Source organism: Rutilus rutilus (assembly GCF_951802725.1).
Source record: "Rutilus rutilus genome assembly, chromosome: 1".
NCBI classification, from domain to species: domain Eukaryota; kingdom Metazoa; phylum Chordata; class Actinopteri; order Cypriniformes; family Leuciscidae; genus Rutilus; species Rutilus rutilus.
Window position 1 is genome coordinate 42,657,028 of NC_140209.1, and position 12,617 is coordinate 42,669,644.

At 40.1% G+C, this 12,617-nt stretch overlaps 2 protein-coding genes across 13 annotated transcripts in view; both read right to left on the minus strand.

The window, feature by feature from the left end:
• Positions 1-6,640, minus strand: part of kcnc3a (potassium voltage-gated channel, Shaw-related subfamily, member 3a) — a 69,314-nt gene extending 62,674 nt beyond the window's left edge. For 6 of the 12 annotated variants that reach the window (XM_084414802.1, XM_084414804.1, XM_084414803.1 and 3 more), the window contains exons 1-2: positions 6,501-6,639; positions 939-1,623 (exon numbers count right to left, since the gene is read on the minus strand). In XM_084414802.1, coding sequence (XP_084270928.1) covers positions 939-1,623; positions 6,501-6,562 — 747 coding nt within the window. In that variant the 5' untranslated portion in view covers positions 6,563-6,639. Of the gene's footprint in view, positions 1-938; positions 1,624-6,500 lie in introns of all 12 variants that reach the window. The other 6 variants (XM_084414799.1, XM_084414796.1, XM_084414795.1 and 3 more) reach the window with 4 other exon arrangements.
• Positions 6,641-8,616: 1,976 nt separating this feature from the next.
• saxo3 (stabilizer of axonemal microtubules 3) lies at positions 8,617-12,572 on the minus strand. Its single transcript, XM_084415502.1, has 5 exons — positions 12,378-12,572; positions 11,801-11,980; positions 11,576-11,692; positions 10,433-10,521; positions 8,617-9,087 (listed from the first exon to the last, which is right to left on the minus strand). The coding sequence occupies exons 1-5, from the start codon at positions 12,465-12,467 to the stop codon at positions 8,733-8,735; spliced, it is 831 nt and encodes a 276-aa protein (XP_084271628.1). The 5' UTR covers positions 12,468-12,572; the 3' UTR covers positions 8,617-8,732.
• Between the last annotated feature and the right edge of the window lie 45 nt (positions 12,573-12,617).

Below are 12,617 nucleotides of genomic sequence, written 5' to 3' on the forward strand. Positions count from 1 at the left end.
AGTTGTTTTCTCACTTGTTCCTGCTTTGCTGAAACGTTTTTATAACTTTCAAGATCTGCAAGGTAATGCAATGTTCATAGCCAAAACTCAATGGTGTACACCTCAGGGTAAATGTCCTGGCGTTCAATGTCGTAGGGGTCTGCCAGGTGCCGTTCTGCAGTATGGACAACAGCGAAATGTGCATACTCTTTGCGCATGCGCAATGACTGGCGGTTGTGATCTGAATGCGTGTATATTAATTAAGGTTTTTACGATAATGACCGTCTGGCTGTGGATTATTTGGCTTGCTACACCCATACTTATACATTAATTATTGACATTAAATATTGAGCTTGTAGAGACTGCAGCGAGAACTGAATACGACCACATCCATGAAGGAAACCAGTCAGTTTTACAGCGTTGCCACTCATAATTATTCAGAAATATTTGATGGCTGAATGCAGCGACTGATCAACCAGAATAAAGTAAAGTATTCTTGAAAGCAGAGTATGAAATAAAACTGAATAACAACGTTCTTCAAAACATTCAAATCTCTTTTTTTTCAACATTTCATAATTTACACGAACAGCCGAACCAAAAGGGTAAGGTGCCGAGGAGCCCACTGCGCATGCTGAGAGCTCGAGTTATGTTCACCGCCAAATAATGTGCGTGGAGCGTGACAGCGAGACAAAATACTGCATTTTTAGAGAGTGACAGAGAAAGACTCCACATAACGAGCCAAAGTATTTTTCTCTCCAAACTTAGCTAGCAAACTTCCCAGAGGTTTACAACTTATCAGCTCAAGCCAAGTACGACAGCGGACTATTCCGATTGTTGCAAACTAGCTTGAGATTCCACGTAGCCTACTACAAGAAGTTCACGTTAAGCGCGCTCAAAATCTATTACAGACAGGTTTAATAATAAAGTAGATTTCGCAAGATGCCGATACACGCACTCACCCTGGCGTATTTCGAGGAGTAGGGGTCCTCAAACAGCGCCCACATGCGGGGTCGCCAGATACTCCACCTGCTGGTGTTGCGACCATCCTCCTGTAGACACAACCTCTTCAAGTCCCCGTCCGCACCGCCCGTTAGCGCCGGGTCGTCCTCTGGCAGGTCCGGCTCGGGCGTCTCGAAGCTGTCCAGCGCTTCCTCTGCGTCCCGATGCTGTCGGTAGTTCATCCAGCAGCAAGCCTCCACGTCCGTCTCATCGATACCCCAGAACGCGAGCTCCTCCTCGAAGAGAGGACCGCAGACATCGTTGGGACAATGCAACTTCCCAGTGCGGTAATAGTTGAGGATGAAAGCAAAGGTGGCAGGGTGACGGTCAAAGAAAAACTCGTCGGATTTGGGGTCATAGTCAAAGTTACTGAACGCATCTGGTTCCGTGAGCCAGGACAAGCGGGTCCCAGGCAGCGTCTTCAGTGTGCTGCGGTACGTCTCGTGCCGAACCCCCCCGCAGTTTATCACTATTTTCTCGCTGTCTGAAGGACAAGTCATGTCTGCGCTGTAACATGCTTTGTTGGACGACTTGTTCCCACCCTTGCGCCCTTTGAAAGAGGAGACACACACCGAACTGAGCATAGAGGAGCAGGGGGAGGGAGAGGAGGAGAAAGAACCGAGAGGGGAGGGGGGGAGGAGGAGCCTGCGGTGAGAGAGAAGAAGAGAAAAGAAAATTAGTGATGCTCATACTTTTATACATCATCAAGTTGGTAAAAGTAACCTGCTTTTAACTCATCACATCATTAGTTCTTGCACCAGTCGCTAATGTGGCTCTGTATAGGTGGTACAATGCAATTGCAATGGTCAAATTCCTATTACAATTCTGGAGAAAGTGCAAATATAGCCTAAGGCTGTTGGGAACATCATGAGGGGGCCCACTACGGTCTTTTATGGTATAGTCTACTCAATGGGCCTGAAAAAGAAAGGACCCGTCCATAAACATTGTGTAATTTTAGTGACGACCCTGGCAAACATACAAAATTAGATGAATGTTGATGCAGGTATATGGGATAAGCATTCTAATGAAGGAGTGAGTTTCACATAATAAACAGGAACGAGACCCCTCCTCTTTTGAAATGCCCACCCATCTCTCAATTTCCATCTTTTACCATCACTCAGCTCTCATGTCCCTCAATTCACTAAAACACTCTGCTCAATTACAGCGAAGGGAGATGAAAATGACTGAATGTTTCACAGCCACCCCCCTCCTCACACCATGCTCTCAGTGCATCCAATAGAAAGAGGGAGAGGAAGAGAATGAGAGCGAGAAGAAGGGTGGGAGGAAGAGGGAGAAAAGCTAAAGGCAGAACGATTATTTGCTGAGCTACACAAAATAGGGAGAAAAGACTGCAGAGTATTAACTCTTACACTATCCCTTGCTTTCTCTCTTTGGGCAGTACTAATGTTATGCAGACCATTCAGTACAGTCAGTGTACAGTATTAACCTTTGTTGCTGTCATAGTTGTTTGAGGATGCAATCTTCAAAATTACAATATTCTATTAAAAAGGGTTAGATTCATATGCACAAACATGCATTCATATTTTCATGGCATTACCCGGAGAAGATGCTTGAAAAATGTAATGTTTTTACTTCTTAGCTGTATTGTGAAACAAATGAGTACTGCCGCTCTTTTTCCAATCAAAATGTCCCATTTTGGAAATATGGAGCAGGGAAGCTATTATCTTTTTCTCTTGGGATTATCAAACACTGTAAAAAAGTGGTAACGTGCCATTGGATCTATTTGTACCTGATTTAAACTTTAAAAATGACTTTTGTTAGTGTAGTCAAATTCAGCTAGTCAAACCAGATTTTTAAACGGAATAAAACTAGTTAATTTAGAAGTTACTACACAAAGCAGTTTTTTTAGATTGCCTAGCAAAACAGTGTACAAGGGTCAGATTTCACAGACAAATGTCCTCCTCCCTTGTTTTGCTGTGCTGTCTTTTCCGGCTTTCACAATAACTCCTATATCTGTGCCTCTTGTTTGGCTGTGCTGCACGGCTGCTCCATACATATCTGTCAAACTGTCTTCCCTCATTACTTATCCACTCTTATCCACTCTGCTCAGCTCACTCATTCCCTTGCTTGCCCTTATGTCCCACTGTGATTAACTGTTAAAACAACAAAGATCACAGGAGAGTGCGAACCGTAGGAAAGAGAGAGGCTGAATCACATGAAACAAGGTAAATTGATTCGCTGCTTCTCTAAATGAAGATAGTTAGGTTGGTGTCTACATTCAGCACCACGGACAGTGTATGAGTTTCAGTTAATCATTTAAACCTAAGGACTGTATAAGCACTGGAAATAATAGTTAAAAGTTGAAAGATTATACCAGACATCCAAGGAAGTGTCTTAAACAAAAAACATACAAAAAGAAATCTCACCAATAATAAATAATAATAATTTTTAAAAAATCAACACAACTGTGCAGGCGTTATACATGTTGTTTCAATGTATAGTATTTCATTATATATAACTAAATCCTCAAAAGTCTAAACACTTTGTAAGGTGTTTAGATATAACAAGCTTAAGGTGGTAAAATAAATAATTATAAGGAACACAAATGGGTATATAAAAAAAAAAAAGATGAATAGGAAACCCTGAAACTGAGAGGAAACTAGGTGGGAAAACGCTAGCAAAAAAAGGCTCCCATAAAAGGGAAACCATTGTCAAGTGTGTGCCTGGATAAGGGGGAAGTACATTAAAGTGTGCATGTCCATTGGGATGGGGGTTGGATGTAAGGACAGATACGCCTATAAAAGACAACAGCACTCTATCGACAGAGAGCAAGGAGAGAGGAAAAATGGAGAGAACAGGTTACGGACACTGAGGGGAATGTGAAGGAATGACTGCAGTAAAGGTAAATGAGGCTCCATTCATAAAGTATTCAATTTAGAGAAACAATTGTCAAAGAGAAGTGATACATACATGCACTATTATGAGAAGGAAGTAGATCTGACCCATATCTACCCTACTGTTCTTCTATCTTACAGTATGCTGTACTGCGTCTGCATTATACCTTCACTCTAACTCCCTTTCTCTCTGTCTGGTGCAGTGTTGGTTCTTTGGATATTTCTACTTGCTATCCCACTGCAGTTGAAGCTCAGCGGTGCTCAAAGGCCACCTAGAGGCTTCATCGAGGAACTGCACAGCACAAAATACTGCAGTACCCCCTCCTCTTCAAGCTTTCTCCCCGACTGAGGTATGGATGGCTTATGCAAAGCATATGTCGATGCATTGCATACAGGTTTGTGTCCTTTTTTAGCCCATACACTCTTTTAAGTAACAGAAATCACTTAAAAAATGTAATATAATTGCTGATTTATACAAACCAAGCAGGTATTATCTCAGCCTCAACCTGCTGCTTGAGCCCAGTGATTGTTGAGGCTTTTTGCAATCCCTTCCTCGTGCTCTCTCTCTCTCTCTCTCTCTCTCTCTCTTTCTCTCATTTGTGTGCACTAAGCTACTCTTAGCCGAGTTGCTCATATCGACGTCTCCTGTGGAATAGCACTAAAAGAAAATAAATTAACAGAGCAAGGACGCTTGCGTACACAAACATAGTGACATTCGCAAAAAAAAAAGCCATGTCACAGCACAATTAATTAGCTTAAAATGAATTTGTGCTGTGCAAAGACAAACTACACAGCATTGGCACACATGAATAATACGATATATCCTCAGAAGGTCATCAGTCAGTCTTTGACCTCTGCTTTGAAACTAATCACTCCGCTCTGACTGCTGAGAACAGCAGCCCTTTTCAAAAGGCCCACTCTTTTTCAGCCGAGAGAAAGAGATACAGAAAGGAGCTTAGAAGACTCATCTTACAGTGACAGCATTGAGACGTAGGCTACATGACTATATTCCCATATCTAACACTAACAGTGTTCTTAAGATAGTTATAAGCCCCCCCCCCAGCCCCAGCTCTCGTTAAAACCTAATTAATAAAAGTGCCCTCTCTGGTTAATTACCATCCCTTTATAGTCCCCTATTAAGTACTCAGGGAATGAAGCCGGAGAGAGATGGGATATAATTGCGTTAAGCCAAATCACACATGAACTTGATGGAAACTATTCTTAGAGGTGGGAAAGAATGGAGTAGGGTGACCAAAAAAAAAAAAAAAAAAGGAATTAAAACCAGACGGAGGACAGAGAAGGTCATCTCAGGTGATCGGTAAGGGTCACACTGTCAGGAAGGGGTATATTAGTGAGGATGCGAAATCATGGAAAGGCATCAGCAGGAGGAAGAGAAAATGATTTGAAATAAGGTGCTGCCAATAGGATGTGAGTGGGTGAAGGAGGGAGGCAGAAGGGGAGGGACCAGAGACTGAGAGAAATAAACAGAAAAAGTTTAGCTGGTGTGTGTTACGATGAGAAAGATGAAAACAAGTTAGAATGAAGGTGTTGCTTAAACTGGTCGTTCTCAACTTTGGTTCAAGATAATGTCCCTAAATGAGATGAACAAACAATGAACATATGTTAATATCATCAAATAAAGTAGAATTAGAAGCACAGTCAAAAGTTTCAACAACAAAAAACAAGGGGAAATGTTTCATCCTCCATTTTAAAGGCTGATTTAGCTATTATTAACTGTATTTAGCATTGTTATGATCTCCAACTTTATCAGAACCATTTTTTGGGGGGACCCTCCAGTTGAAAATCATCGTTAGAGTATTAGCAAGATATGGGAGATATGGGAGAAATGGGAGGATGAAGAGAGTTCCATCCACAGCCAAAATATACTTTTGACACAAGCTGAGTTCTCTAACATACCTCGGGCATATACTTGGCTACTCTCTTTAAAATAAAACAGAATTAGGGATCTGCTTCAGAGGATAAGAAAAGAGTGTGTATACAGGTGTAAAGAAGATTTGACATTTATGCTAACATAGTGAAAAGACACCTACATCAAGCCAATACAGATATCAGGGTGACATGACTGTGGGGGAAAAAATCAGACACTCAGTCATTGTGGTGGGACATGAAACGTACATATTTTTGTTGGACTGACAACTCAAAATGTAACATACCAAAAATACCTTTAAAAAAAAGGGTTGGGGTGGGGGGTTAAGTCAGTGTGCGAATCATTGAGTCACTTTCATGGAGCCTACTTTTTACTGTCAGAAACCTAGCTAACAGTAAAATAATAAACATAAAAAAATAAATAACTAAAGGTCCTCGTTTAATTGTGTAAATATGTGATTATGTGACAAGTAGGCCTAATAGATTGGCTATCATGAATTGATTCACCATGGATACCTACTCAGGCTAACGGGAATTCTATTCGTGAAGTGACTTTTATGGTAATCAAAGCATTCCATAATTCGCACGCTGGTTTAAGTGAGAAAAACAAAGTAAACCTGACTAGGCTACTACTTGTTGAGTCCGTTGACTGGCAGAAGGTAGGCAGGCCTGGTCTTTGCATGGGTACACCGTGCACACAGACATAAATACTTTTGTCACTTGTACACAAGATCACGACACAGACACGGCACAAACACCTATATTACATAGGCTACTTACTCGCTTTGGGTCAGGCTCTGTTCGCGTGCGTGCAGTGTGCGTGTTACTGAACACACACACATGAACACACAAACTGCACAAAAACGCTACGTGAAATTCAGTGTTTTCTGACTGAATGGAGGGATCCTCTTGGCGTGGGGTCCGACTGACTGTGCAGAATACTTAAACATAAGATTTTGTTTTCTATCAAATGTATACAGTTATGAATAATGTAGGCTAATATATTCTTTAACTGCCAGTTAAAAATGTGCTATACTGCGTAGTCGCGCAGTTCCTTAATTGATATAAAAGACTAGCTTTCTTAATATCTATATGTTTATTATATATCGCCTATGTTGGACCAGCTGCTACCCTTGTACCTCAAATAAATGACTCCCGTTATATGGGTGTTACAGATCTATTATATCATTTTCGCCCTGATAAATAAGCATTTCTATGATTTACCAATTAGGCTACTTTTATTCACTAAAGGAAACAGTCTATCCAACCAAGCGAAACGAGCAGCGGGGAAACACCTCTCTCTATTTCTTTAATCTTCATGCACTCACTCCATTAACAGTCTATCCCTTTCTTCTCAGTTTTTAGCATCCTTTCTTCCGTATCTTCACCTGCTGCCGTTGTCCAGGGTCAAAAAGACCGTAACCAGTTGCAGACTGAGAGGTCTGTGTGAATTTATTTAAGGCGAACAAACAATCTCTTCCGTCCGTTTTTCCCCCTCCCTTCTTTCTCTGTCGATCTTTTGGTTTTGTAAATCTGTATTTCCATGCAATTTAGTCCTTAATCTAAAGGTGACATGGGATCCCTCTGTGTTGTTCCCTCAGCTCTTTAAAGGGAAAGGTGGCAGCTGGTGCCCCCTCCCCAAACCCCACCCTGTGCTATTTAACCATATACACGCCAAGAACCAAACCTGTCGCTATCTCCAGCATTTCGTCCAGTGTCACGTTTTTTTTAACCCTTAAAAAACGAACACAGTCCAATACCCACTTCATGTAGAATTATTAAAAAAAAGGGTTATAAATTAACGATTAAGTTTATGATAGATAGATATTTACCTCATTGCCTGATTAACCCCTATTTAGGTAGTCCTGCTAAACACAGTCCTGTGACTTTTATGCTTAGCTTTGCACCATGCCAGATAAGTCCTCTTGTGTGACTCTCATCTTTTTATGGTGTTTCCTTCCTTTGTGCTTCTTGTGTGTGTGTATGTCTGAGTGTATTTGGAGGTACATTTAACTCCTTATTCAAATATTCCACTACAATAGATAGACTTGAACTCACAAACTAGATCACATAAATTGTAGGATCAATACTTGGAGCTTAAAATTCACTTTTAACCTGCATTTATTTGAAATATTACACAAAAATTATAGTATACAGTATAAGAAAGTATAAATGACTTTTACTATAAATGAAATTACTTCCACTGTTGGCCAGTATGAGTGTCTTTTACCTTGGTCAGTGTGTTTTTCCTGGGCTCGTAAATTACCAGTGTAAATCTGTAGCCCTGATCTACAGTCACTCCATACAGATTTGAGTCTCTTTCTTATGGGAGTTCCAAACACAGTTTGTGTCTCTGTGTGAAAGACCACCACTTAGGACAAGCACCAGGCCAGGTCTCAGAATTCTGCTCAAACTGATTCAACATCCAAGAAAATCAAATAATGCAAGCTGGGCAAAAGGAGGTAGATGTTGGAAAAAATATATTATATCCTGAAGGGACACACCAACATTTGGAAACTTCAGAAATGTGGCTTAATTGCATTAAAAATTGTAGGCTAGATTGTATAATATTCTAATTAAAATAAAGCATCTGAGGACAAATTACCACCCTCTCTGTTATGTTTTTGGCTCTCAACCCAAGAGTTGGGTTGTCTAGATGTGCAGCCAGCTGCCTCCTCAGTGAAATTTCTGCCTCCCCATGGTCATCCCTTTTTACTTGCATCTTTTTTTCCTCAAGGATTTTTTTTAGCACACTTCCTGTAATCTTGAATGTTCATTTTTGAGTGCACGATCCCTTTAAGGATAAAGAATACATAGCCACAAAAGGTACACACTCCAGATCAATAAATCAATTATGTTTCCACCAATCACTTCTAACATGTTTTATTCTCCATGTATTACAGACCCTCTGAGTGACGCAAGAAAAGAACGGAAATTAAGCAATATTGATGAAACCATTTTTTGTTTAAGTTCAGATCAAATTACCGCAAAACTGAAAAGCAAACTTTTTTCTTATACCACTGACATCCTATTTCTTCCATATGTCTGATTCTCAGTACTATACATTTTAGGAACACCTAAAATGTCCAGTAACAGGCCTCTACCACCATCTTCTTCCCATTTCACCCCGCTTTGTGCAATATCAGCAGCTTGTGATGTTGAGGGAGCCACGGGTACCATAAAACTGTCCATATACAGACTGCTTTTGCCCCTGTGGGGCAAAGGCAGAGGTGGGCGAGGCAGCCGGGGTTGACATGATAAAGTGGATGGAGCTTTGTGAGCAGGAAGTCGGCTGTGAGCCCCGCTCTTGGTAAGTTTTCCATTAAAGGTAGCTGCATCCAGGACGGAGCGAGGAGACAAATCTGACCTGAAAAAGAGGATTATCAATGAGAAAATGATTTATTGGGTAAAGAGGAGGCACAGGGCTCACAGAAGAGTATTAATAAATAGCATGCACGCACTAGTGCTTTGAGGTCCATTATCTTCTTGCCTTATCTCTATGTCGACCGTTCACTTAGCCCATATATTACTTTGTCAATGGAAACACATTTGGGAGATTGTGGGTCCTCTAAAGTTACTAAAGTTAAGAGACTAAAGCTCTTCATTCTTAGCATAGGAAACATCTTAGTATATATGCCATATATGACACTGCTTTCTCAATAAAAAATAAGCTAAAACAATAATTTGTTCTTAGTCATGAAGTCAGCAAAGCAGATATGCTCAAAAAGAGACATTCCCCATATGTTACACTGTCAAACATAAACCTGCTGTGAAGAAGTGTGTGAATTAGTGTGCTCGTGACCTTGAGTGCAGCCCACCAATCAAGAGCTGACAAGGTTCAGGAGGCCAGGCCAGAAGATGAGATGAGCAATGCTTCACTAAATCATTTCAATCTGCCTGTAGCAAGCCAACATGAAAACTAAAGCATTCATCTGATGTGCCATATTCAATGTTGGATTAACCTTAAGCCTAATGATTATTAATGGGATCATTCACTAAAAATGAAAGGTCTGTCATCATTTACTCACCCTCATATTGTTTCAAACCTGTATGACTATTTTGAAGAATGTTTCAACAGTCTTCGTTCATAGAATGAAGGTAAATGGGGTCCAAAACAACATTGTACAGACAAAAACAAATGCTAAGACAACTTTTAAAAAATATTACCATTTTTGTGTGTGTTCTACAGAAGAATAAAAGTCATACAAGTTTGGAATGAAATGGGGGTGAGTAATTTTAATTGAACTATTTCGTTAAGTCACCTAAAAAACTGTGTTGTGATCAGATCTGACCCTGAAGGTTTGTTAAACTGACCATGTTTGAAGACATTATTTGATCAGTTAGATAACTAAAAGTGTATTATGCGCACTGTAATTCTAACTAATCATAGCAATGTGAGATATCTTGTCTGCAGCTCTGTGGTACACGTTCAAAAGTCAAGAACCAGTTGCAGCTTTAACTGCATGATCACGGATTTACATCACCCCTGAAGTGTTGTTCTTGGGACGGATGCTTTGCTCTAATGGTATCCAGAAAGCTGATTACTCAAATAGTACATTATCCTCCACTTACATCCTGGGATTGAATCTGATCGGTAAACCTTTTGATCTCAATCATCACTTTTGAGAAGCGGCCACTGCTGACCTCAGATCTCAGAATTAGCATTTAATCCACCAGTGCATTCACACTGCCCTCTAGGGGTGGAGAGTTACCTGTGAAAGTGCTTGAAGTCTGCCTTGGTCGTGCTACAGGCTGGTTCTCGCATGAATGCCTGAGTCGTTTCCAGCTGTCGGTACAGTGCCTGAGTAAAATCAAGAGAAGTGTGAGTCATTCCATCAGCCCAGAAGCTCGGGTGGAGATAAAACAGCCGGAGTGCTGCTGAATCCTCATTGCTGTGAGAGTCATCCATTAAGATACTTTGCATGAATTAGCATTTTTTTATATTGATGTTTGAAATTCCCTCATCCACACCATTTTTAAAATACATTTCTATTCTCCACTCTCCAAAAAAAGCTCCTTAAGCCCACTTATAGAGCTCAGTTAAAGGAATATTCTGGGGTTGATATAAATTAAAGGGAAAGTTCTCTCAATAATCCACGTTTTGTCATTATTGACTCTCCTTTATGTCGTTCCAAACCTGTATCTCTCTCTTCAGTGGGACACAAAAGAAGATATTTCAAAAAATGTCTCAGAATTCTCCATACAATGGAAATCAAAGATCACCGAAACTGGTTACCAAGGTTCTTCAATATCTTATTTTGTGTTTCACATAAGAAAGAAAGTCATACAGGTCTGGAAAAACATGACAGAGAGAGAAACTTTTGCCAGAATGATAATTTTTTGGTGAACTATCCCTTTAAGCTCACTTGACAGTATTTGTTGCTTAATACTGATTACCAAAAAGAAAAATGGTTCATCACTCATTTTGTTTTTAAATAAAGCAACATTTTAGTTTACAGTGGCACATTTACAATGGAATTGAATGGGGCCATTTTTGGAGGAATTAAAATAATACATTTTCCTGTTAAATCTTGTGCATTATTTAAGCTGTAAAGCTCTAAGTCATTTTAGCCTTTGCGTTCATGCTGATGAAGTTGTAAAATTGGATACAACTTTACACAGAAAGTGATTACGTTTTTGTTAATGTTTTCACACTAACATCATGTTACGATGCATATTGTTTACATCATATGCTATACTTTTGAAACAGCGCGTATTTTAATGTTTAAGGATTGACGTAAATCACTTCCATTGTAAGTGCTTCGCTGTGACCCAGATTTGAGCTTTTTTAAAAGAAAGGGATGGACAAGTGCAAACTTCACCTGGGCCTATAATGATCAGCTTCATCACCTCACCTGTATCTTGCTATAGTGTTCACCAAGAGGTGCACATGCTGCTAATTGACCTCTGTACTGGTCCTGCATTTCACTGATGGGGTTAGAGACCACGCGCACCGTTGGATGGTTTCTGATCTGCGGAGGATCAAACATAAATTACAAAAGTGTATATACACAGTTCCAAAAACAAAAAGGACATTCTCCAAAGAAAAACTCTCTTTTACACACACACACAGATCTCACCCTCTGGGCCAGCTCATCGAGGAAGTGTGTGGTCCAGTGCGGAGGGGCTTTAGAGTGTATTTCATTGTACAGAGGTCCATTTAGTGGCTTTCGGTCGTGCTCAGTGTGTGAGGTGAGAGAGAAGTGAGCAGAGGCCGGCACTCTGTTCTGGCGCTGGAGGACTGGAGGAAGAGGGGCATTCTGGCAGTGACAAGAAGATGCTTGAAGGTATCTATATTTGTTAGTTACACATCTTGTTTCTTCAGGTCTTTCATGTTCAGTACTTTTACAGTCTATGTTCAGTACACATGGTATCAACGCTCTAATTAACAACAACAAAATACCATACTAAAAGTTTCTGACAAAGTGTAATTCTTATTCTACAATTATTGTTTTGTAAATGTAAATATAGTTCATTTAGGCGTTTAAACAGACGAAATTCTTTGTTATTTGGTTCAGTTCCGTTTTTGGTCGAAGTAACGTTAGCCTAGTTGTTAAATAGCAAGCTGCCAGCTTAACAGTAACGTTAAGTTAACAACAACAACTGCTGTTACCGTAATTTTGTATATCTTAATAAGTCGACAGGTGGTGACCCTACCTTGCATGTTTTTAAATAAAACGGAGAAGGCTGCAAATACATATGTCCAATGGTTGTGCTAGTTTGGACCTTTCGTCTGTGGTTATCCATGATTTATCCACAAAACTGAAAATAAACAACCAAATAACGTTAGATGCTGGAACTCCTATCCGTCGAAAATTAGACAAGTGGCATATTACAGAAAATATCCTTGATGTGTTTAGTCACAGATAACCCATCCATAGGAATGGAGACCGTTTA

Excerpts from the sequence above, each read along its gene's own strand:
- saxo3 (XM_084415502.1), bottom strand. The coding sequence starts at position 12,467 with ATGGATAACCACAGACGAAAGGTCCAAACTAGCACAACCATTGGACAT. Across the intron at positions 11,981-12,377 it reads TTTATTTAAAAACATGCAAG|AATGCCCCTCTTCCTCCAGT; the intron begins GTAGGGTCACCA and ends TGTCACTGCCAG. Across the intron at positions 10,522-11,575 it reads AACACTATAGCAAGATACAG|GCACTGTACCGACAGCTGGA; the intron begins GTGAGGTGATGA and ends GATTTTACTCAG.